Below are 24,037 nucleotides of genomic sequence, written 5' to 3' on the forward strand. Positions count from 1 at the left end.
AAGTAGGTTCCTTATAGATAGCATATAGTTCCACTGTTTCTATCATATTGTTAGCTGTTTTCTCTATTCTCTTTTTTTTACTGTTTTCTGCTCTGTTTTATATTATTTTCATAATTCTGTTTTACCTTCACTACTAGCTTATTATTTATTCCTCTTTTAAAAAAATTGAGTGGTTGCCTTGAGCTTACAATATATATCTTTCATTAATCACTATCTTCAAATAATATATTAACTTCACACGTCATGTGAGAGCTTTTCAATAGAACACTGTCATTTTCTGTCATGTTTTATGCTACTGTCATGCAGTTTACTTTTACATATGCTAGGGCGCACAATATTTTGTGAGAGAGAGGGAGAGAGAGACGGAGGGAGAGAATGAGAACATGTGAACTGGGGAGCATACAGGGAGAGGGAGAGAGAGAGAGAGGGAGAGGGAGAGAGAGAGAGAAAGAGAGAGAGAGAGAATCCCAAGCAGGCTCCATGCTTTCAGCACAAAGCCTGATGCAGGGCTCAAAAACACGAACTGCGAGATCATGACCTGAGCTGAAATCAGGAGTCAGATGCTTAACCAACAGAGCCACCCAGGCACCCCCTATTTTTACATTAGACACTCAGTTATCATTTATAGTGACTTAAAAAAGAAAAAAGATGTTTTTTTTATATATCCCTATAATTTAGCCATTTCTAGAGGGCTTCATTTCTTTATGAAGATCCAAGTTTCAAATGTAAGTTGATAATATTTGAGGTTCTATGAGTTTCTGCTTGAGGTTCTATGAGTTTCTTGGAGTTGTGGTTTGGCCTGTTTCATTAATTTAGGAAAATTTTTAGCCATTATCTCTTCAAATAGGTCCTATGCCAAATTTTTTCTCTCTTTTCTTTCTGAAATTCCAATTGCACTTACGTTAGATTGTTTGATAGTTTTCCCAAGTCTCTGAATTCTCTTTTCTGGGGTTTCCCCTTTATTTTTCTCTTTATGTTTTAGTTTTGGTAATTTCCCTTGAGTTATATACAAGCTATGTAATTCCTTCCTTGAATATGATGAGTCCCTGATGAGTCCATTAAGGGTATTCTTAATCTGTTGTACCGTTTTAACAAAATTTCTAGCATTTCTATTTGATTCTTTCTAATAGTTTACCTCTTTGTGATAGAATTCTCCATCATGTATGCATGTTATCCACCTTTTCTGTTAGGGCTTTAATATGTTAATTCTAGTTATTTTAAATTAAATGATAATTCCAGCAATGATTATATATATACACACACACACACACACACACACACACACACACACACACACATATATATATATATATATATATATATATATATATATAGTTTTTATTTATTTATTTTGAGACAGAGAATGTGCAAGCAGTGGGGGCGGGGCAGAGGGGCAGAAGGAGAGGAGAGAATCTTCTTTTTTTAGTTTATTTATTTATTTTTTTTTTTTGAGAGAGAGAGAGGGGGGTAGGGAGGGGCAGAGAGAGAGGGAGAGAGAGAGAATCCCAAGCAGGCTCCACACTGTCAGCATAGAGCTGATGTGGGGCTCGAACTCATGAACCATGAGATCATGAGCTGAGCTGAAACCAAGAGTTGGATGCTTAACTGACTGAGCCATCCAGGCACCCTGAAAGAGAATCTTAAGCAGGCTTCATGCCCAGAATGAAGCCCAATGTGGGGCTCCCTCTCCCCACTGTGATACCATGACCTGAGCCAAAATCAAGAGTCACTTAACCAACTCAAACACCTAGGCACCACTTTATTTCTGTTTTTGTAATATTAATTTGTTTTGACATAATGTTTTGTTCTTGCCTCTTTGTGTATCTTGTAATTTTTGGTTGAAAGTCAGATATCTTATGTAGGACGGTAGAGACTTTTTAAAGAAATGGGTACATCTTCTCTTTTGCTAAGCATTTACGGGATATGGGAGTGTTGAGTTGATCTAGTATTTGTGCTTGGTTTCAGTTTTTTTGGTAGCTATTATTACCTTAGAAATTTGTTTTGACTTCCTTTTTATTGGGGTATAATTTATATACAGTAAAATTTGCCCTTTTTACAGTACAGTTCTGTGAGCTTGCCAAGTGCATACAGTCAATCCAAATACAGAATAGATTCGTTACTCCCCAGATTTCCTCATGCCACTTTGCAGTCAATCCTTACTCCACCTCCAGTCCCTGGCAGCCAATGATCTCTTTGTCACATAAATGGAATTTTGTAATACGAAGCTTTTAATCCATTTTTTTTTTTTGCACTTAGCATTATGTACTTGAGCTCTATCTATGTCATTGCACATTTGGCAGTTTATTTTATGGCAGAGTACTAGTCCATGGTATGAATGTACTACTACATTTTCATCCATTTACCAGTTGAAGGAATTTTAGTCCTTTCCATATTTTAGTGTGTTTAAATTAATATTTTATTTAGGATGTTTATAACTTTATTTGCATATGAAGTTTTTCTACTTTTTTTCTCTTGCAAATGAATAATTGCTTTATCTTTGTTATTTCTTTTTTTCCCTATATTCTACTTTTTACTTAAAAAAATATCTTTGAGAGACAGAGAGACAGAGCATGAGTAGGGGAAGAGCAGAGAGAGAGGGAGACACAGAATCCAAAGCAGGCTTCAGGCTCCAAGCTGTAAGAACAGTGTCTGACATGGGGCTTGAACTCATGAGCTGTGAGATCATGACCTGAGCCAAAGTCAGTTGCTTAACTGACTGAGCCACCCAGGTGACTCTATAGTCTATTTAAAAAAAAATGTTTATTTATTTACTTTTGAGAGGGAGGGGAGGGGCAAGACATACGTAGACAGAGAATCCCAAGCAGGTTCCACACTGTCAGTGAAGAGCCCAATGTGGGGCTCAAACTCACAAACTGTGAGATCATGACCTGAGCTGAAATCAAGAGTCAGACACATAACTGACTGAGCCACCCAGACAACACCCCTATATTCTACTTTTTAACAGTTTATTTATTTATTTTGAGGAGGAGAGAGAGAGAGAGAGAGAGAGAGAGAGAGACCATGTGATTGGGGGAGGGGCAGAGAGAGAGGGGGAGAGAGAATCCTAAGCAAGCTCCAGCTGTCAGCACAGAGTCCAGCGTGGGGCTCAGTCTTACGAACTGTGAGATCATGACCTGAGCCACGATCAAGAGTTGGGAGCTGAACCGACTGAGTCACCCAGGTGCCCCCCTATATTCTACTTTTGTCATTCTGTTTAAGATTTTATTCCCAAATGCTATACACATGCTAGGATCTTTGTAAAAGAGACAGGATGAGTTCTTGCGATTTTGGCACTTGGTTGGCCTTGAGTGTGAAAGAAATGGAAGCAAGGAAATTGGGTTTACTGGCAGATTCACTGAGGCATAAGTATGTGTTTTTAGAGACTATTTGATTGACATTGGCACCAGTATTTCTTTTCATAAATATCTTCCTATTCTCCGTGAGAGCATATTTTCATAATGTGGAGAAGTAAGATGACCATATCCTAGGCCATATCTTTTATTTCCTCTCAGGCAACACACAGTTAAGGCCCTTCTCATTTATAGAACCATATGGAGCTGGGAAGAAACACCTCCTCCATACCCCTGTTTTAAAGATTTGTAAATGCAAGCTTAGAGAGGAGAAAAGACTTGCCTGAGACCTCTTGGTGATTAAGCTCTGAAAGTTGGGACCCTACTCTTCATTTTCTGGAGAATGGTATCAGAGGTGGAGAAAAAGCCTGATGACTACATTTGGGGAATTTAGGAAATTACATAGAGAGTTCAGGCAACATTTTCAGTTTCCTCCATTCTTTAAGCAAACTAGGTCCAAGCATATATTTTCTGAAGCCAACGATTCCCTTGTTTACACTCTGCTTTACATCAGATTAGGACCTGACATGAGATAATGTGTGAGAGACTAGAATTCCAGTTCCTTTCTTGACCATTCTGTTTCATTTTACTGTACCTGGAAGGCTTATGATATAATAGGATATACGTGCAGAAGCTTTGGAGAACTGTACCCATTGTTTATATTCTCCCTGAAATATTCTCCCTGAAAAGTGCCCCCTTTGAAATATCTTATGATATACCTCTCTCTTGATCATTATCACACTAAATTTTAATGATTAGTTTCCTTGTTTATCTCTTTAATTAGACTGAGTTTCTTGAGGATGCCATCAGGTAAAACACGTGACTAAATTGATACAATTTTGGGCATAGTTTAGATCCTTTGGTAGACTAACCATTGACATAAAGTGTTTGTAGTAATAATTCTGCCATGGACTCTGGATTGCCAACGGATCCTGTTTTCTTACAGGACAAGTTCCATAAGATACTTGTGCAAACTTTCCTTTCAGCCTTTTAACTCTCCTGTATGAAGAATCTTGGACCAGTTCAGTATATAAATTAGAGATAGGGGATGATTTATATAAAGACTCATAAAATATGCCATGGCCCTTTCTCCTTTTATCTCTTTCTTTATAACTTTGGCTTTTTATAACTCACTTGGAGATACATTTTAAGGTCTGCTTGCGTCAGACCCATTATGATTTATGGCTCTGCTCCCTCACCCACCCTCACCAGAACATTAAAATATATCTGAAGGCCACATCAGCAGCCTATTACTATATTAAAGAGAAGGATATATTAAGAAAGGCAAAGACCTGAGACAGTCTCCAGGAATAGCTTTCCTGAGTAAACATATCCAGCATACGAATCACATTAATTTTGAAATCAAAGGCATCTTCCTGTAACAAAAGGCTTACCGATTCATTTCTCCATGGAAACCTGAAGAGTTCAGTGATAGCCTTTGGAGGCCCCTGTTTAAAAGTCTGTAGCACATCTGACCCTATGAAACATTGTACAAAGTAATTTGGCCTCTGCCTCTGGTGATTCTGGTTCAAGTGGTCTAGGCATATAGGAGACAGCATCCTTCACAGCAGTCTTCTGTTGTGTTCTGTTGCAAGAGGTCCGGGGACCTCTCTTTGAGAAGCACACGCTCAGGCCTTCTTACTGGGTGGGGGTCGTTTTGCAGAAGCTAGTGACAGGTGAATCTAGATTAGGGCTGTTAGCAAAATACAATATAGCATGAAGGAAAAGGGGAACTGGTCATCATACGTGGTCATGGACTGAATTATGTGGTGGCCCTGAAGGGGAACAATGAGTCTCAGCAGCCTGTGCTACCTCTGTCACTGTGATTCCCACTGTATTGTGTGTTGTCTGTTTGCTTGGCTTGTTCTCCAATTAGACATGAAGGCAGGGACCATGTCTTTCCTCTCTGTATTCGTAGCACCTAATACCATGCTAAGTTGAGTTTTGCTGAAGACTGAGTGTATAAATACATGAATAGACAAATGAACGAATGGGTTGTAATTCTCCACAAATCACATCCAAGGCTTCTAGCTTACAGGTTTGACCTAGCTTGGGAAAGGCCCAGCAGAGGAAGAAGTTAGTTCATGTACATCAGTCCACATTTTTTGTTTAAAAAAAATTTTTTTTTTAACGTTTATTTATTTTTGAGACAGAGACAGAGCATGAATGGGGGAGGGTCAGAGAGAGAGGGAGACACAGAATCTGAAACAGGCTCCAGGTTCTGAGCTGTCAGCACGGAGCCCGACACGGGGCTCGAACTCATGGACCGTGAGATTGTGACCTGAGCTGAAGTCGGATGCTTAACCGACTGAGCCACCCAGGTACCCCTGGTCCATGTTTTTGAATGTAAGATAGTTTTTTCCTAGTAAGGAGTTGGACTAGAGCAGTACTTCCAAATGTGGCTGCATCTCAGAGTCACGTAGATGCTTCCCCCTTATTAGTTGTTTTGTTTTTAAGTGACAAGTGTATATATGTGTGGTATAAAGGAAGGATTGACATTATCTCATTCCTGACCCCCATTGCACCTCCCTAGGGCCAACCACACCTACCAGTTTCTTGTGCAACTTTTTGGATATATTCTATGCGTCAGAGGTGATGTACCATATCTTTTCTTACGGGAATGCTCACATGCTAGAGACACTATATTGCACTTGATTTTTTTTTTCAGTTAACAATATACCTTGAAGATTATTCCATATTAAGACATGCAGATCTACCTAATAACTGTAACAGCCACATGTGATTCCACTGTGTGGTATCTATCTGTTTATCTGTCTACCTACCTACCTACGTACCCATCATCCTTCTAGTAATCAATTCTTATAAGAAATGTTATGGGGCTCCTGGGTGGCTCAGTCCGTTAAGCATCCGACTGCAGCTCAGGTCATGATCTCACAGTTTGTGGGTTTGAGCCCCGCATTGAGCTCTATGCTGACAGCTCAGAGCCTGGAGCCTGCTTCAGATTCTGTGTCTCCCTCTCTGCCCCCTCCCTGCTCATGCTCCGTGTCTCAAAAGTAAATAAATGTTAAAAACAATTTTTTTTTAAAAAAGAAATGTTGCAGGGTGGCTGGGTGGCTCAGTCACTTAAGCGTCTGACTGTTGATTTTGGCTGAGGTCATGATCTCATGGTTGTGAGATTGAGCCCCAAGTTGGGCTCCACAATGAGCATGCAGCTTGATTAAGAGTTTTTCTCTCCCTCTGCCCCTCCCCCCACTCATGCTCATGTTCTCTCTCTGTCTCTCTCTCTCAAAAAGAAAAAAAAAGAGATGTTAAAATGAGCATCAGTGAATGCTTCTCTTTGAATGTATGAGCAGGTATAGGTAGGATAAATTATTTCTCTTTCTTTCTTTCTTTCTTTCTTTCTTTCTTTCTCTCATTTTAATTTATTGTCAGGTTAGTTAACGTATAGTGTATACAGCATGCTCTTGGTTTTGGGGGTAGATTCCAGTGATTCATCACCTAAATACAATACCCAGTGCTCATCCCAACAAGTGCCCTCCTCAATGCCCATCACCCATTTTCCCCTCACCCCTGCCCACCCCCCCATCAACCCTCAGTTTGTTCTCTGCATTCAAGAGTCTCTTATGGTATTATGCCAAGTGAAATAAGTCAGTCAGGGAAAGACAGATATCATATGTTTTCACCCATATGTGGAACTTGAGAAACTTAATGGAGGACCATTGAGGGAAGGGAAGGGGAAAAACTAGTTTCAAACGGAGAGGGAGGCAAACCGCAGGATAAATTCTTCAAGGCGGGATTTCTAGGTCAAAGCGATTACATACTTAAAATTTTGCAAAACTGCTCCCCAAGGAGGCTACACCAATTATATTCTACCAACCGTGTGAATGAGAGTGCCTGTCCCTCCAGATCTTGGTTGGGGAAATCTTTAAAATGAAGACGCTCAGTTCCTCCCAAATCTATTGCTTCCAAACCTACTAAGACCAGCTGAGGGAACTGCATGTTCTTAAAGCTCCGCTTAGAGTGACATTTTATCAATATTTTCATTTCACACTATCCCACATGTCAATGAGTCTGATGCATAAGGTCCGTGACCGTATTGGGAATCACCAGGTGCTGTAGAAGATCCTGTATCTACCGGGTGTTGGCACCAGCTTCCTCACTCCTGCTGCCCTCCCGCCTTTATAAACACCAGCTAAGGAACAGGGACTAGTCTAGGTCAAAAATAATGTTTTAGTCCTTTTTAAAAAAAGTTCTAAATGTTTCTTTATTTAGAATAACATTAGTCAAGTAAAAAAAAACCTACCAGGACAAATCAGGAGAAGGGAGAGGGAGAGACCGTAGTAAAAAGGAAAAGCTTTATATTATTTTAGTACATTTAAAGGCATTTTTTTCTTACTTTTTGAACATAGGGCCAGCATTTTCATTTTACTCGACCCCACAAATTATGTAACCAGCCATTGTTAACAAGCCTTCCAATGATTCTGATATAAGGGCAGGATGAGAGCCACTGAAGCAAGTGATCTTTTTTTTTTTAATTTTAATTTTATTTAATTAAAAAAAATTTAATGTTTATTTTTGAGAGAGACAGATGCGAGTGGGGGAATGGCAGAGGGAGACACAGAATCTAAAGCAAGCTCCAGGCTCCTAGCTGTCAGCACAGAGCCCGATGCGGGGCTTAAACTCAGGAATGGTGAGATCATGACCTGAGCTGAAGTCGGTCACTTAACTGACACTCAACCTACTGAGCCCCCCAGGTGCCCCAAATGATCTTTAAAAAAAATTATTATTATTTAAATTCAAGTTAGTTAACATACAATGTAGTCTTGGTTTCAGGAGTAGAACCCAGTGATTCTCCTACATATAAGATCCGTATGCTGAAAAGTACAGAAAGCTTATGAAATAAATTGAAGAAGACACAAAGAAATGGAAAAACACTCCATGTTTCAGCACCTTTGGTTTGAAGTTCTCCATTTTCTGCCTTTCTGTGCTTTTGATTTTGGTCTCAAGTCTTCTTTCTGCCTGGTTGAATCACTCAGGGGCTAATGTCTTTTCCACAGGTTCACAAAGATGTACTTTAAACACGTACTCTTTGAGGATACATTCTTTGATGAGTGCTATTTTCAAGATGTTACATCTACTGATACCTATTTCAAAAACTGCACCATTGAATCAACCACCTTCTACAACACAGGTAAGAACATGGGTGGTGTGGGTGCGCTGGGTCAAGGGTCTTGGACTAGTCTTATCTAAGACACGATAGTCTTAGTCATAAGCTTTAGGGGTCGGTAGCAAGGTGCTTACAGATGTGACTACTGAGTCTCACTCAGGTTGGAAAAATGGGTTCTCACCCTAGGTATGGCATGGATTAGTTGCACAGTTTTTGCCAATGCATTTATTTTGTCTGCATGTTTTATTGCACGTGAAGCGAAAAACAAAAGTTTGGGTGAGTGCTCTAGTCTCAAGGAGACTGATGATATGTGCTACAGGTCCTCAGTAGGAACAAAATATAACACAGATGAGGGGTGCATGGGTGGCTCAGTCGGGTGAGTGTCCTGCTCTTGATTTCGGCTCAGGTCATGATCTCACAGTTCATGAAATTAAGCCCTTTACATTCTGACAGTCTGCTTGGGATTCTCTCTCTCCCTCTCTGCCCCCTCCCCCTGCTCACACATGCTCTCTCTCTCTCTCTCTCTCTCTCTAAATGAATGGATAAAGAAGATGTGATATGTACAGACACACACACACACACACACACACACACACACACACACACAATGGAATATTACTCGGTGATGAAAAAGAATGAAATCTTGCCATTTGCAACAACATGGATGGAACTGGAAGATATTATGCTAAGTGAAATAAGTCAGTCAGAAAAAGACAGATATCATATGTTTTCACTCATTTGTGGAATTTGAGAAACTAAACAGGTGATCATAGGGAAAGGGAAGGAAAAATAAGATAAAAACAGAGAGGGAGGCAAACCACAAGAAATTCTTAAATACAGAGAACAAACTGAGGGTTCATGGGGGCCTTGGGGGTGGGGAAAATGGGTGTTGGGCATTGAGGAGGGCACTTGTTAGGATGAGCATTGGTGTTGTATGTAAGTGATGAATCATAGGAACCTACTCCCAAAGCCAAGACTACACCATATATATCGCATGTTAGCTAACTTGACAATGAAGTATTTTAAAAAATGTAATTTTACTTGATTCTTTTACTTTTTTTAATGTGGCTACTAGAACATTTAAATTTATGTAAGTTGTTCACATCATATTACTATTGAACCGTGCTAGCAAATACAGTTGTAATTACGTATATGAGAAATTATACATGTGTAAAGAACATCTGGAATTGTCTTTAATATTAACTGACAGAGGCTTTGTTAAATAAAACAAGATACATCCAAAAAAATAATTAAAAAAATAAATAAACAACATTAAAAAATAAGGCACAGATGAAAACCCAGGGTTCCAGGAAGGCTGCATTTTACGTACACGGGGTGCTCTTGAAGACCTCGCAGAATTTGAATCTTGCAAAATTCAAGAGTCATGTTCTCACAATAATGAAGGAAAAGGAAAAATTGTATGTTTTCAAGGTCTGTGCATGAAGTGAGATGATAAGAGTATTTTAAAATCGCACCATTTCGGATTTCCGTGATTAAAAAAAAGTTCACAAAATCCCACCAGGCCACCTCTCCTTGTTACTTTTACCACATCCTACGTTAACATACCAGGTCAAGTTGGGATGTAGGGAAACTACCTGAGTTTTACCAGGGGCTCCACCTACATTGTCTCCAGTGAGAAATGCACGATTATTCCCATCTTATAGCCGAGGAAACCCAGGATCACACGTCTTGCCCAAGGCCACAGGGAGCTTGGATTTATTCCTTAGTTGTTTGGCTCTGAAGTATGTCATCTTGTCACTGAACTCCATGCATCATGCCATATCAGTGCGTTCTCCCTGGCATCAGCACCAGGGTTTATGCAAGAACATCTTTTTCTTCTATCAGGTCAGCCTCAAAAGGTTGAATGTCTGGCCTCCAGATATCCCTCAGTCTCTAAAAAATCCATTATGAGATTTACCTTCCTGAACTTAAAAAAAAATGAGAGCTATACATTTCCTATTTGTCATTAAAACCTGATGAATCTTTTAGTTTCTTCTTTCAAGAAGAAACTTTTTTAAGTTTATTTATTTGTTTTGAGAGAAAGAGAGAGAGAGAGAGAGAGAGAGAGAGAGAGAGCATGAGCACAATCAGGGGAGCAGCAGAGAGAGAGAGGGAAAGAGAGAGAATCCCAAGCAGGCTCTGCCCTGTCAGCACAGCGCCCAATGCGGGGCTTGAGCTCATGAACCGTGAGATCATGACCTGGTTTGAAACAAGAGTTGGACACTTAATCAACTGAACCACAATGTGCCCCTCTTCTTTCAAGCTTTAGTGTTGCCTCCTTGTTTGCATCCTCTTACATGGGGATTTCTGAGAACACCTGTAGTCATGAAATGTCGGTGGGCTGGGAAGTGATGGAGATAATCAGGTGTAATTTTCTAATTTTGTAGGAGGGAGTTTGGGAAGGTTAAAGAGGGTCAACAGCAGAGCCGGTTCCTGAAAGCCAGGTTTCCTGAGAGCCCACGTAGGCGATCTTTCTGCAAGAACAGTTGGTGGTAGAAGGTGCCGGAAGACTTGGGAACTAGTTTTAAAGCAAATGGTTTATACTTTTTAAAGACTATGTTTTTGGACATGATTTAGGTTTACAATGAAATTAGAAAGAAGGTACAGAGATTTCCATGTAACTCCTGCCCCACCCCCCTCCCCGATTATCAACATCCCCCTACTAGAAGGGTGCATTTGTTACCATCGATGAACCTGTACTGGTATATCAGGATCATCTCAAGTCCAGAGTTGACTGTAGGGATCACTCTTGGTGTTTAGCATTTTATGGGCTTGGACAAATGGATGATGGCATATATTCATCATTACCATGCCATATAGACTATTTTTACTGCCCTAAAATCCTCTGTGCTCTCCATATTCACCACCCCCTGCTTCCCATCCTGGACACCACTGAGCAGATGGTTTTTCTTTTGAAGAATGTTCAGGTTTCTGCATGGGCTCTGGACCTAATTCTCTCTCTTTTTAAAAATTTTTTTAATGTTTATTTATTTTTGAGAGAGAGAGAGAGAGAAGACGAGCTGGGGAGGGGCAGAGAGAGAGGGAGGCACAGAATCTGAAGCAGCCTCCAGGCTCTGAGCTGTCAGCACAGAGCCCGACATGGGGCTTGAACTCACGGACCACGAGATCATGACCTGAGCCAAAGTCGGATACTTAACCAACTGAGCCACCCAGGCGTCCCTGGACGGAATACTCTTGTCTTCTGCTTCCTATAAGCTGGGTAGCCTTGGACCTTGGTGTCATCTCATTGATAGAAACAGGCTGTTCTGTAGCCTGAGAGATGACATATTCAGGCATGTCTCTCAGTGAGTGTTCCTTACATTTTCCTTATAGGAAGTTGAAGCCGTCCTTACATTTTTAGAGTTTCCTCTCTTCATTCATACCTGGCCACATGTCACCTTGACTTTGAGACCGTCTGATTCCCAGAGGCTTGTGGCAGTCTGCCCATGGAAGGGGCATGACTTCATCCCTTCCTCTGCCCCATCTCTCCCCAGCCCCCCGTCCACTTGCCACGAACCAAAGGTTTCCTTCTCTCCCCAGACCTCTACGAGCATAAGTTCATCAACTGCCGGTTTATCAACAGCACCTTTCTGAAGCAGAAAGAAGGCTGCCACATGGACTTTGAGCAAGATAATGACTTCCTGATTTACCTCGTCAGCTTCCTTGGCAGTCTGTCTGTGTTGCCTGGGAACATCATTTCTGCTCTGCTCATGGACAAAGTTGGAAGACTCAAGATGATCGGTGAGTAGTCAGGCATGCCGCCTCTCCTCCAATAGGTAAGGACAGTGGCTTTCAAGCATAATAAAGAAGCAGATTTTTTTTCTTTTCCTTGAAGAAATCTCCCACTGGAAACCAAACAGATGAGACAGCATCTGCTGGTGTAGGAGCCAAGGGGGCAGGCATGTTTCCAAAACCCCAGGACTCCACGGAGATAGTTTGAGACCCATGGTCCAGGTCAGGGAGTCCTCTTTAATTTCCTGACTGAGCGATTCTTTGATAGTCATGGTATTAGCACTTCAGTAAGGATATTAAATATATCCGCTCTACCCACTGTGTATGATTATTGTCAGAAAAATATATAAAGTGCTCTTAGATGAACATCGATTCATTTGCAGGCTTTAAAATAAATTGCATTACTTATTATTATTTAGTAGTGTTAACACTTGGGCTTTGGAGATGGACAGAATTGTGTTGGAGTCCTCCTGAGGCTTATTTGACTTTGGAAATGCTCCTTTATTTCTCCAGGCCTCAGTTTCCTTATCGGTAACTGTAACTGGCTGGCACATTGTGTCGCCAGAGGATCTCACAGTGCTTGGTGCACAGATGGTCCTTAAAAATGGTAGCAGCATTCATGTATTTTGCTTCACTGCACCAGGATCCCCAGAAGTTTGCTACAGAAACAAGAACCAAAAAGTACACACCCAGGGCCAGGAAAAACATACATTAGAATATATATATTGTCAGCCCAGGGTGGGGACCAGAACAACACACGGATTCACATGTCGTGAAGTGTCTGCTCTAGGGTTGCAGCTGATCAGGAAAATTAATACCAGCTCCCTAGCAGTGAAGTTCAAAGGCAAAGAAAATAAGTCACGTAGTCATTTTGTCAGAGAAGAACAAATCAATCAGGTAGATCTTGGCAAGGGAATCTTTTCCTGATGTTGGGCTCATATTGAATATTGTTGTTATAGAGGAGCATAGATATTTGGAAGGGTAAGCACAAGACATGGCTGTGATTTCAGCTTTTTTTTTTTTGTAAGTTTATTTTGAGAGAGACAGAGACAGCAGGAGTTGGGGAGGGACAGAGAGAGACAGAGAGAGAGAGAATCCCAAGCAGGCTCTGCACTGTCAGCTCAGAGCCCGATGTCAGTTGAACTCATGAACCATGAGATCATGGCCTGAGCCGAAACTGAGAGTTAGACGCTTGACCGACTGAGCCCCCCCCCCAGGCGCCCCAACATGAGTTCAGCTTTTTAAGTGTGTGGTGAGGATAGGGTCATCTCTAGGCCTGGAAGATTGAGCTGTCTCCTGTGTACTGGTTAGACCCGAGTCCCCTGAGGGAAGGACAGTGTTTGCTAACTCCGGCAATGCCCAAGGTTTTCTGAGGAAGGGGCTACACCATGCATAAGACCAGTGGCTGGGAGTCAGGTGACCATCTTGGCCAACATTCTCTTTATGAGTCTGCACACCTTCCTTTCCTTCTGCGAGCTTATATTACACAGTTGTCAAAGTACTACCTCTGTTTGCTCCAATGAGATAAGGCACGTGAGCATAGGCATGTGACATTTCTGCCCTTCTGCCACTGGCCTCTTGAGTCCCAGGCTGAATAGTGAATTCTGAGGTTGAGGCCTGGGGTAGCCTGGGACGTCTTTGGGAAGGCAGGGCCTGTGAGGAATGGGGTGGGTGCCCATGTGCAGGGGCGTGGCTCACTGCCCAGAGCAGGCACATGTTCCCTAATGGAGACAGCGGGAAGGTTGGGCCCCGGGGAGAAGGCAGGACAGTGAGAGAGCAGACATCCCCTTCACCGCTACTGAAGCTCTCCTTAGCACTGTGAATGTACCCCAGATCAAAACTGATTTCTGGCATGCTCCCCAATTGGATAACCGGAACTAATATTTCTCATTCTTTATGTTCTACACGTTTTTTTAAAAAAAATTATTTATTTAAAAAAAATTTTATTAAACGTTTATTTATTTTCGAGAGATAGAGAGGGTGCAAACAGGGGAGGGGCAGAGAGAAAAAGGGAGACACAGATTTCGAGTCAGACTCCAGGCTCTGAGCTGTCAGCACAGAGCCCGGTGCGGGGCTCGAACCCATGAACCACGAGATCATGACCTGGGCGGAAGTCAGGTGCTTCACCAACCGAGCCACCCAGGCTCCCCTATGTTCTACTCTCTTATTAGCATCTGTATTTTGTTTCTCTGGTTCTGTTGAGAGCTCAGACCGTTCTTTCTTTGATCTTTAGTAGAAAGCCTGGCATGCCGGGGACCAACTGTGATATTATCAGTGCGCAGCAGTAGATGCTTAATAAATGTCTCAATGGCGTGTGGGTGACCTGTTTTGAAATAGCCTTTCCATGAAAGGAAATGGCTATTTCCTCAAATTCCCTGCAGAATCTGCGAGGGCAGAGTTTGTCCTGTTTGCGATGCTGTGCTGTTTCCTGTGTTGAACTAGCGTCTTGTTAACAAGGGTACAAGTTTTCCTGATGAGACCGTTAGTCCTCGTGTATTCATTCAATAAGCAATAATTTATGCGGCGCATACTCTCTGCCAGGCTGTGCGGTAGACAATGAGAACACGGCGATAATTGAGACAGACACTGTCCTTATGCTCACAGAGCAAATGATCTATTGGGAGAGAGAGACAGAAACTAGAAAGTTCATTTAACGAATACTTACGAAGCACATATTATAGGTCAGGCTTTGTGCCAAGCATTTTGTTAATATTAACCTATTTAACACTCGAAATAAACCTGTGAGGTAGGTACTGTTTTTGCCCACACTTTACAGATGGGGAAGGTGAGGCAGCACAGAGAGGTTATGAGACTTGCTCAGTGTCACGCAGGGGAAGCAGGGATTTGAACTCAGGCCTCTCAATCACAAGTGAAATGAGAATTAACCAAGGATCTATAGCAGGCCACAGGGATCTACGGTAGGATTACCTAACATAGATGAGAGGCCAGTTCCTCAACTATCACTTGATTCATTTGACGGTCATATTTTGTATTCAACAAAGAGCTGTCAACATTTATTGTAAGCCAGGTGCCATGGCTGGCCACTTTGAGGGAGGCATGCATTTAGATGATAGGGTTCTCAAGGCACTGGTGGTCCAGGAGATGTTTGTCTCCTTCCTCGCTGTTTGGAAAGAGATTACAAGGTGACCTGCTCACAGCCCTACCCCTTCCCAGAATCAGCAGAACCCAGGCGATGCTTATCATGTCTCCGCTCATCAGTAGGGTTTGGCCTCAATCTTCGCAGCTCCAGGTCTGAGTGTGAGATTCCAGGCAGAGGCCCCCCAGGAGGCACTTGTTGGTGAGACCAGGCCCCCAACATGGCTTCTTGGCAACTGGAGGACCTGTCTTCCCCACCCCCACCTCCCCCCCACCCCCGGTTGCCTGGTGGGGCACCTTGGCCTGTTTCCCAGCTGGTAATTTGCAAGCGGCTTTCTTTCTTTCTGCTAACCATTCTCACCGCATTTCCAGCCAGACCCCTGGTCTATGCTGTGCATCCACTCCACATTTCCCAAGCTCTTCTGGGCCGGGCTGGGTGGGTTGGATTTGGGCAGCGTTTGACACAAGCCTTCTTTCAGTGGGACCTCTTATCATTAGCTGGATCAGCCAGAGTGCTGGTGGGAAAAAGAAGCCACCCCAGAGAGTTCTAGTGAAGAGACTTTATTGATGGGATGTGACTTTTAGAGGGGTGGGCAGGGCTATGGGAACAAATAAGGCAGATGAGGCACCCGGATGCTAGCAGAAGTGGCAGCAGTTTCCGCCTCTAGGGTTACAGGGAAAAAAATAGCCCAGTGAGAACTGGAACCATGAAGGGGGAGGCTCCTGGAAGGAACCATAGTCCTGTGGGGGGGGGGGGGGGCTGCAGCCATCACCAAAACGGGGCTTATAAATGGGATGGGAATTGGGAAGAAATACTCCAACCCCTCTCCGCTCCCAGCTGACAAGGTATGCAGTCTCTGGGGGTAGCTTCTCAGGGCACAGGGCAGGGCTGAGAAGGGCAGGTCAGATATCTGGGCCGGAGATGGGAATAAATGAAGAATTAACAGCCGGCCTTTCAGGTTTTCTTCGGCAGCCCATTGATGGTTATGCTCTCAATAGCAGGTAAGCTCCACGAGGTGGTTTTGATACTCATGTATCTCAGGCACCCAGAACAATGTCTGGGACATAGATTTTCAACTAGGGCCCCCTCTGGCTCATCCCCAGTAATTCTGGGCTGGGCAGCACCACAGCATGAGGATTTCAAAATCCTTCTCGGGGGCTGACTCTGGTGACATGACCCAAGCAGAAGGCTCTGCTCCCATGACTGGAGCACCATGTTTGGGGCCTCAAGCTGTGCTTTCTCCGTGTAGAGATAGACCTGTTGCACAGGCTGCACCTGTGAAGGTGGGAGAAGGGGAAAGACTGGTGGGTGACAGTCTTGTCTTCATTTTTTTCTTCTGCCCTTGACCTCCCCCTGTAGGTGGCTCCATGCTGATTTCCGCGGTCTGCTGCTTCTTCCTGTTTTTTGGCAACAGCGAGTCTGAGATGATTGGCTGGCAGTGCCTGTTCTGTGGGACCAGCATTGCAGCCTGGAATGCTCTGGATGTGATCACGGTGGAACTATATCCTACCAACCAGAGGTCAGTTCTTCCCTGGGCTTCCCTCTGGGAGTTGTTTGGACTTCTGTGGCCAGAGGTCTACCCGTTCCAAGATCCTCTGTCGCTGCCATCTTTGTCTTCCGGGTGTTTTGTGAGCAAAGCATCTCTTAAGCTGTTGAGTTTCTCCTGTAGGGGGGCCAGCAGAGGCATGGAGATGAGCAGGCTAAAGCCTGATAGAGTGGGGTGGGTGGCTAGATACAAAGGACAGGTGCGAACCATGTTCAGGAGAGAGGAATGAGGGTGACACCGTATGTGTCATGCAATCCAAAGAGAGGTGAGAATAGGCCTCTGTTGGGAGATATGGGACAAAGTTGAGGAACTAGGTAAACAAAAGGTAGATGAGAAGTAAGGGAAGATAAAGGTAGGGATGAGGCATGATGGTCTAGGGCATGTGCAGAGAACGTGGTAGGGAAGCCCAGCATTTACTTTTATTTTGTGCAAGCCATATGAGAAGAGTCCTAGTTTAAAGGCGTAGGGTCAAGGCCATTACGTAGCAGTTATTTCTCGTTATGGAGAAGGAGTTGTGAGTTTGAAGGGTAGCAGGTAAGTGGTCCTGTGGTCACAAAGGAGTGTGAAGAGGGGGAGCCAAACCATAAGAGACTCTTAAAAACTGAGAATAAACTGAGGGTTGATGGGGGGGGGGAGGGAGGGGAGGGAAGGTGATGGGCATTGAGGAGGGCATCTGTGGGGATGAGCAGTGGGTGTTGGATGGAAACCAATGTGACAATAAATTTCATATTAAAAAAAAAAGGAGTGTGAAGTGATATGGAAGGCAGGTGAATGAAATTCTGCAAAATATCTTAATGATATTCTCCAAATGGGTGACAGAAGTGTTGGAATATGGATAGCATCCCATATTTGGAGCCCCCCTCCCCTGAACCAAAGAGCTTTCTAAGCTTTACAAAAAATAAGAGGAGGAAAAATTATCATTATATCAACAGTATATGATTTTACATCTATGAAACTCAAGACAATTAACTAAAGAGACTGCTATAAACAATAAAATAATTTGATAAGGTGGTCAATAATAAAAGTAACTTAGCTGCATATGGAATTTACAAATATATCACCACATTTAAAAACAAAATTGAATTCCATTTAATAATAGAATAAATCATAAAATATCTAGGAATCAATTTGTTAAGAAAAGTGAAACACTTAGGTTTCACTACCAACCAGAGGTCAGTTCTTCCCTGGGCTGTATGTGGAAAAAACCACACAGCTTTACTGAGAGATACAACAGGAGACTTACATATATGTTAAGATATACCTTATGAAATTCTAAGTAGACTTAATCTTACAAATCTTTCAAATCTTCTTTAGTTTTCTTCTAACTTCAAAGAGTCCATTCAAAATTCAGTGAGATATTTTCTCCCTCCCTCTGGAAACTTGGGACAACTTTGGAAATTTCATTTGGAAAAATATGCATGTGAAAATACCCAAGAAACTTCTGAAAACCAGAAGATTGGGACCGAGGGGCTAGTTATCCACAAAATGATTAAAAATTATAAAAAGAATTTAAGGTACAAAAATGTAGGTACCTTCTTGATAAACCTGTGGTATGAAATATATTAATAAAAGAACTATTTTACTTCAGGTGAAGGAAGACGATGCTGGGAATATAGTCTCTGTGTACAGACGGAGCCAAGAAAGGGTAGATGGTTCCTAACAGTTACCACTCAGGGGGCACCTGGCTGGCTCTGTCAGTGGAACCCGCAGCTCTTGATCACGGGGTCTTGAGTTTGAGCCCCACGTTGAGGGTAAAGAATACTAAATAAATAAATAAATAAATAAATAAATAAATAAACTTAAATATATAATAGTTACCCCTCAGAAGTGTGACTGAGGGATAATAATTAGGATTAGGCTTTGCCATGAGTGACAGAAATCTCAAAAAAATGCAGCCTTAGGAAGACAGACATTTCCTTTTTCTCTCCTGTAGAAGTCCAGAACAGGCACTGCAGGCTCTTTTTATCCCTTTCATGAGCTCTGCCAGGGTCCAAGAGAAGACCATCTCCATTCCAGGAAATGGGAAGGAAGGAAGGAAGAGAAATGGAAGGGAAGAGAGCAAAAAGTGCCACTCACGACACCTCTTAAGGAAATTTCTCGGGAGCTGCCACTTGCACCTACATCCCATTGGCTAAAACTTAGTCACATGGCCAGACTCTGCAGCAAGGGAGTCTGGGAAATGTAGTCTATATTTGGAGAAATGCTATTTAGGCACACCCAGCAGTGTCTGCCACAAGAGGGTCTGGGTGTTATTAAGGAGGAACGCTGATCCTTTCCGCCTCATTCTCTCCATTTGTTTCAGTGTTTCACGGTTTGCATGTACTACCTGTGACAATTTCAAAAAGAGATAACATTAGAAAAGAGAAAGAAGTTTTAAGGAAACTCTGCAGGATGTGAATAGTGGTGATCGCCTTTTAGTGGTGGAGTTATATAAGTTTGCATCTTTATGCTATTCTGTATTTCCACATTTGATTTAAATGAGAATTCTTCCTGTTTAGGAAAAAAGTTCCCTTCCACACCTTCACTATACCTTCTCTCACAACAAGGAAAAGAAAGGACCCATGGTCCCACTCATCTAAGGAAGTCTGGTTTGACTTTCACGATGATTTACTTTCTTCTTCTTTTACAGGGCCACGGCCTTTGGCATCCTCAATGGATTATGCAAATTTGGAGCCATCCTGGGAAACACCATCTTTGCTTCTTTTGTTGGGATAACCATAGTGGTCCCCATCCTTCTGGCTGCTGCCTCTCTTGTCGGGGGTGGCCTGATCGCTCTTCGACTGCCAGAGACCCGAGAACAGGTCCTGATGTGAACACCGTCTGGGAAAAGAAAATGTTGGAAGAATCTTATCCAGGAACCTTCGATGCGCCCATGCTTCCTGTCTGTCACTGTCCAGAGGACACTGTCTGGCGAACTCAGGAGGAGAAGTCGATTTTGGGACTCCTAGTTTAGGATCCATTTCAGCTGTCAATATGCTTGTAACTCAGGTGACTGATTTGGGGGTGTCCTGAATCACCTTTACAATCCCAGAGCTGTGTTCTTGGCTTCAGGTCTCCCCGGCCCAGAGCAGGGGAAGAGGGATAACACCTTCCAGGGGGTGCACACGCTGACCAAGGAGTGTGTGTTCCCCAATGGGGAGGTGCGAGGACTTATTTGCATTTCAGAATGAATTTGAGGGTGAGAAACATTTAAGCTCCTCCTCCGTAAAGTTCCTTGGAGCCCAATGACCTAGCAAACTGACTTGCCAGGAAATTAGAGTCATATAAATAGTGGGCTTGAAAAACAGGATACTTATATTTTTGCACTGAAAAGTGTCACCAGTCATATGTTCCATTTGAAAATTGGCACAATAGCATTGAAGATACTCTAATATAGAAAACCAAATATTTGAGCAATATCTATAGAAATCTACTCACCTCCCACCAGGTGTCCTAAGTTTCCCATGATGATCAAATAGTAAATTTAAGGATGCTATTTATTCCTGCTTCGATCTATTCAAAGAGACTTAGGTATCCTGTAAACTAACTTTGTACATAACTATATTCGGATTTAATTTGCGGAAGTGGTATCTGCAGATATTTGCCAGAATTTTAGCCATATTTTGGGAGGAGTTGGTGTTTGAGGTCCCAGGAAATTGGGTCTGATTGAATGAAATGCAAGCACAATATCTTATAGCCATTTAACTCGCTGTCAGGAGGATGCACTCGGCAAACTCACGTTGTACAGTTCATTTAACCCAGGCGCTGTTCTTCGTGTAGGTGGAGTAGATACTTTTCTCTCTTACACAGATCACTTGTGAAACTCAAGTTCACCAACGTGGGCCCCGGCATTTGACGTGGCTGCTCACCCGGAAACAGTGTGAGAAGGGGTTTCTGGCCCTCCCTTTGGAGACGAGAATAAAATGCAGCGGACAACAGGGGCGATTGAGGGAGGGAAGTATAGCCACAGTTCTCCAAAGTGTAAATTCTTTCTGTTTCTTTCAACTGTAAAACACAATCCATGTTTGTTATCATGGCAGGAGAAATCTGTGCTACGTGTCCCGGTTCAGGACTTTTGAAACAGATGTCACTGGCATGGGAATTAGGGAATGTAGTGGATGTCAAAGATGTTTCCCTTCCGTGTTCCAACAGAACTCTTTCCTGAGACCCGTTTGGAGCATGAACCGGGGTGGGGAACCTAGGAAAATACTGCTTTGGACAAAGATCAGCAATAGACTGAAGTCTTGACAACACAGGAAAGGAACGTTTTGGACACCAGAACTGTCTAGCATGGAAGGACGGTGAGCTATGAGCTCATGCCCCTGGGGGTGAACTGGCCGAGGCCAGGAGAGTATCAGTTTGCAAGAACTTGTTGTTTAAGTTGATTTCCAGTGTTCTCAGTGCTGCAAATGTCGTATGTTCCCTACCAGAAATCTCCAAAAATTTAAACAGGATAATGATGACCGCATGGAGTGTTTTGTCAGATTTAGAGAAACGCTTGGGCCCCACGATAGCTTCAGGCCATCTTTCTGTTATTCTCTGGAGTAACAAACAGGTCAACTGAAGGAAAGAGTAAATATTATGAAACCTTTCTACCCTGGAACTGAGATCAGTTTTAATGGTTAAAATGTTTACTCTGCTTCTCTTGTCCCCTACCTCTTTCTTCACTATTCTTTTTTTCCTGCCCAGGGAAGGAAGACATCTTAACGCTGATTTGATACCCTGATTCCCCCAAATATATAAACATACTATTGTGGATTAACGTTTCTCTCAGTGTTTTACAAGAGCTACCTAACGTAAATGCTACATTGATAATGAGAAGCCCCATGTAACATAGCTGTAATATACTTTCCACTGTAAAACTGGAGGTGGTCACATCCCTTGTAACATTATTCTTCAATGGGATACGATTTAATGAGCAGCTGCTGGTTAAGAAATTTAGAAAGCAGTTAGCGTCTGCATTTCTAGTGAAAATGGATCTTGCACATTTAACATCTGATTTGTTTTTAAGTGTTGAGGTGGCTGCCATTATTTGGGGTCACTTCTGCATTACGTTTATGGCTCCTTCAACTGACCACCTAACCAACCAAGGGCAATTCCCGTCTCATCCATCACGTAAGCCTTTGTAAAGGGTGCAGCCATGCCCTGCAGCCTTTCCTCTTGAAGAATTGCCTGGCACTGGTACCCGGCCACTTCTCAAGTGCAGTCATTACTGCTGAGATAAATGCGTCTTTAAAAATAGTCTCTGTGGCAGGTCATTGGGGGTGGGGGGCAGGGATCAGGCACAGCATATCTGGCCAGGCACTTCTTTTTCATTTTGCATTCCACCTGGAGAAACTACCGATGGAATCCGTGGAGAGTAGAAGGATGAAGCTCTCCTTCGTTGAGCGAAACTGTTCCCAGTTCATGATGTATTTTATGATGCTCATTTTGGGAGTAGTTACTTTTAACAGCCTCCACTGTGTTGTGTTATCTCCTGATGCTGATTTTTGACCTTCTGTTTTATTGGAAATAATTAGTGAAAGGGGTGTGCCTATTTGTGAAGTAGCACATGCACCCGAGGTCATAAATAACCACATCCCCAGGATTCCCCGTGACCTTGTATTAGCTCATTAAAAATAATAATAAAAATCATTGTAAACAAACCTTTAAGAAGTGAGACTAGAGGTTATTTCCAGACACTAAGGTTTCTTCTGGATTCCTAAATTGATGGGATCAGCTGGGGTTGGCACGCTGAGACTCATTTCCTTCAGCTTTCTTAATTTGTATAACGCAAAGGTCAAATGATGTGACCAAGGTGACACGAAGTGCTGGGAGTGGGCTACCAGGCCCATGGCGATGTTCTGTCTATAGTTCTGGAGTTATCTCTCAGTCATCGAATCTTTGAGGAATGGGACAATGTGACAAACATTTACCGAGACCATTCACCGAAAACTCATGTGATAAGTGGAAGGATCAGTATATGTATGAAATGATTGGTATTATTAATCCATCTAGTCGCTCATTCTTCATTTATTCAACAAATCCTTACTGAGCCCAAACCTTGTGCCAGGCACCTGGGAATCCAGTCGTGAAAACTCTGGTCATAGTTCCTGCCTCCTGCCTCCTACTACTTACAAGTGGGCAAGATGGTTATTCAGTTGGCCATAAAAAAAAAAAAAAGCACGATGATCTCATCATCAGTAAAATACACCTTTTGTTTGTAAGAGGATTCTTACTTTTTTACCAGTCAACCGTGGATTTCAGAATGCCATTGTTTGTTTGTTTTTTCCTGTTTCTCTTTTCTTCAAGGAGTGTGCTATTTTCTCATCTTTATAAACCCGGTAAGGGAAAAGACAACAAACACCCTTGCTCATTTTCTACAGAGCTTAATCAGTTTTTACTTAATTGACTTTACAAATAGTTGTACATGGAAGAAGGGATGGGGGCCAGGAATGCAAGCTGGACATTGGTTCATGGGCAAGTCTCCCAGTAGTCCCTGGAAACATGTTTCCATTTCCATGGTTGGTCCTTTGATGACACACAAGTGAAAACCCACAAGCAGGTGTAGAAAACATTTATAAAAGTTAAAGTTTTATTTCTCTCTTGGATTGAGGAAATCTGGAGGAAAGAAAGCCATGGCTGGTATGGCTGCTTTGTGATCTTGTTACTGGGAAAAGACTCCTGCCTTTAGGCTTCTGAGTTTTTAGTGCAGTTTTCCATGAGGCTGCCTCAGGGACCAAGATGGCAGTCGAAGGGCTGGTGCTCATGTCCACAGTTCAGGCAGGAAGCAGACAAAAGGGCAAGGGGCAAAGGGACCTCACCTGCCAGCTAAGCCAGCGTCCCTGGAAACTATTCTCTTAGATGCTTCTTCCAGTTGCTTCCACATATATATTCATCGACCTCCCTTAATATTGTAGGGGAGGCTGGGAAATCTACCATTTACCTGGGAACATTGCCACACTTTGTCCAAACTAAAGGAGGAGGGGAGAAAGGATGGGTGGCTCATGCTTCTTGAACTTTTCTGTGTATCAGAATCACCTGGAGGGACATTCGACCTCACACTGTTGGGCTCCACCCTCAGCTGGGGTGGGAACGGAGACTATACATTTTTAACAACTCCCAGGTGATGTGGATGGTGTCATCCTTGGCCGTATTTTGAGCAGTGCTGAAAACCCGCCCATTACATTTGTTGGGGAAGCTCTATTACCCTGGTAATTTAAATC

General features: G+C 42.8%; 1 protein-coding gene across 5 annotated transcripts in view; it reads left to right on the forward strand.

Annotated features, from left to right (window-relative positions):
• The window catches only part of SV2B (synaptic vesicle glycoprotein 2B), a 220,326-nt gene extending 197,849 nt beyond the window's left edge, over nt 1-22,477 (forward strand). For all 5 annotated transcript variants that reach the window (XM_053888751.1, XM_019460175.2, XM_019460174.2 and 2 more), the window contains exons 10-13: nt 8,369-8,502; nt 12,019-12,219; nt 16,667-16,826; nt 19,483-22,477. In XM_053888751.1, coding sequence (XP_053744726.1) covers nt 8,369-8,502; nt 12,019-12,219; nt 16,667-16,826; nt 19,483-19,666 — 679 coding nt within the window. In that variant the 3' untranslated portion in view covers nt 19,667-22,477. The remainder of the gene's footprint in view (nt 1-8,368; nt 8,503-12,018; nt 12,220-16,666; nt 16,827-19,482) is intronic.
• Nucleotides 22,478-24,037: the final 1,560 nt, after the last annotated feature.

This window comes from Panthera pardus, unplaced genomic scaffold (genome assembly GCF_024362965.1).
Source record: "Panthera pardus isolate Hobbes unplaced genomic scaffold, ASM2436296v1 HiC_scaffold_24, whole genome shotgun sequence".
Lineage (NCBI taxonomy): Eukaryota > Metazoa > Chordata > Mammalia > Carnivora > Felidae > Panthera > Panthera pardus.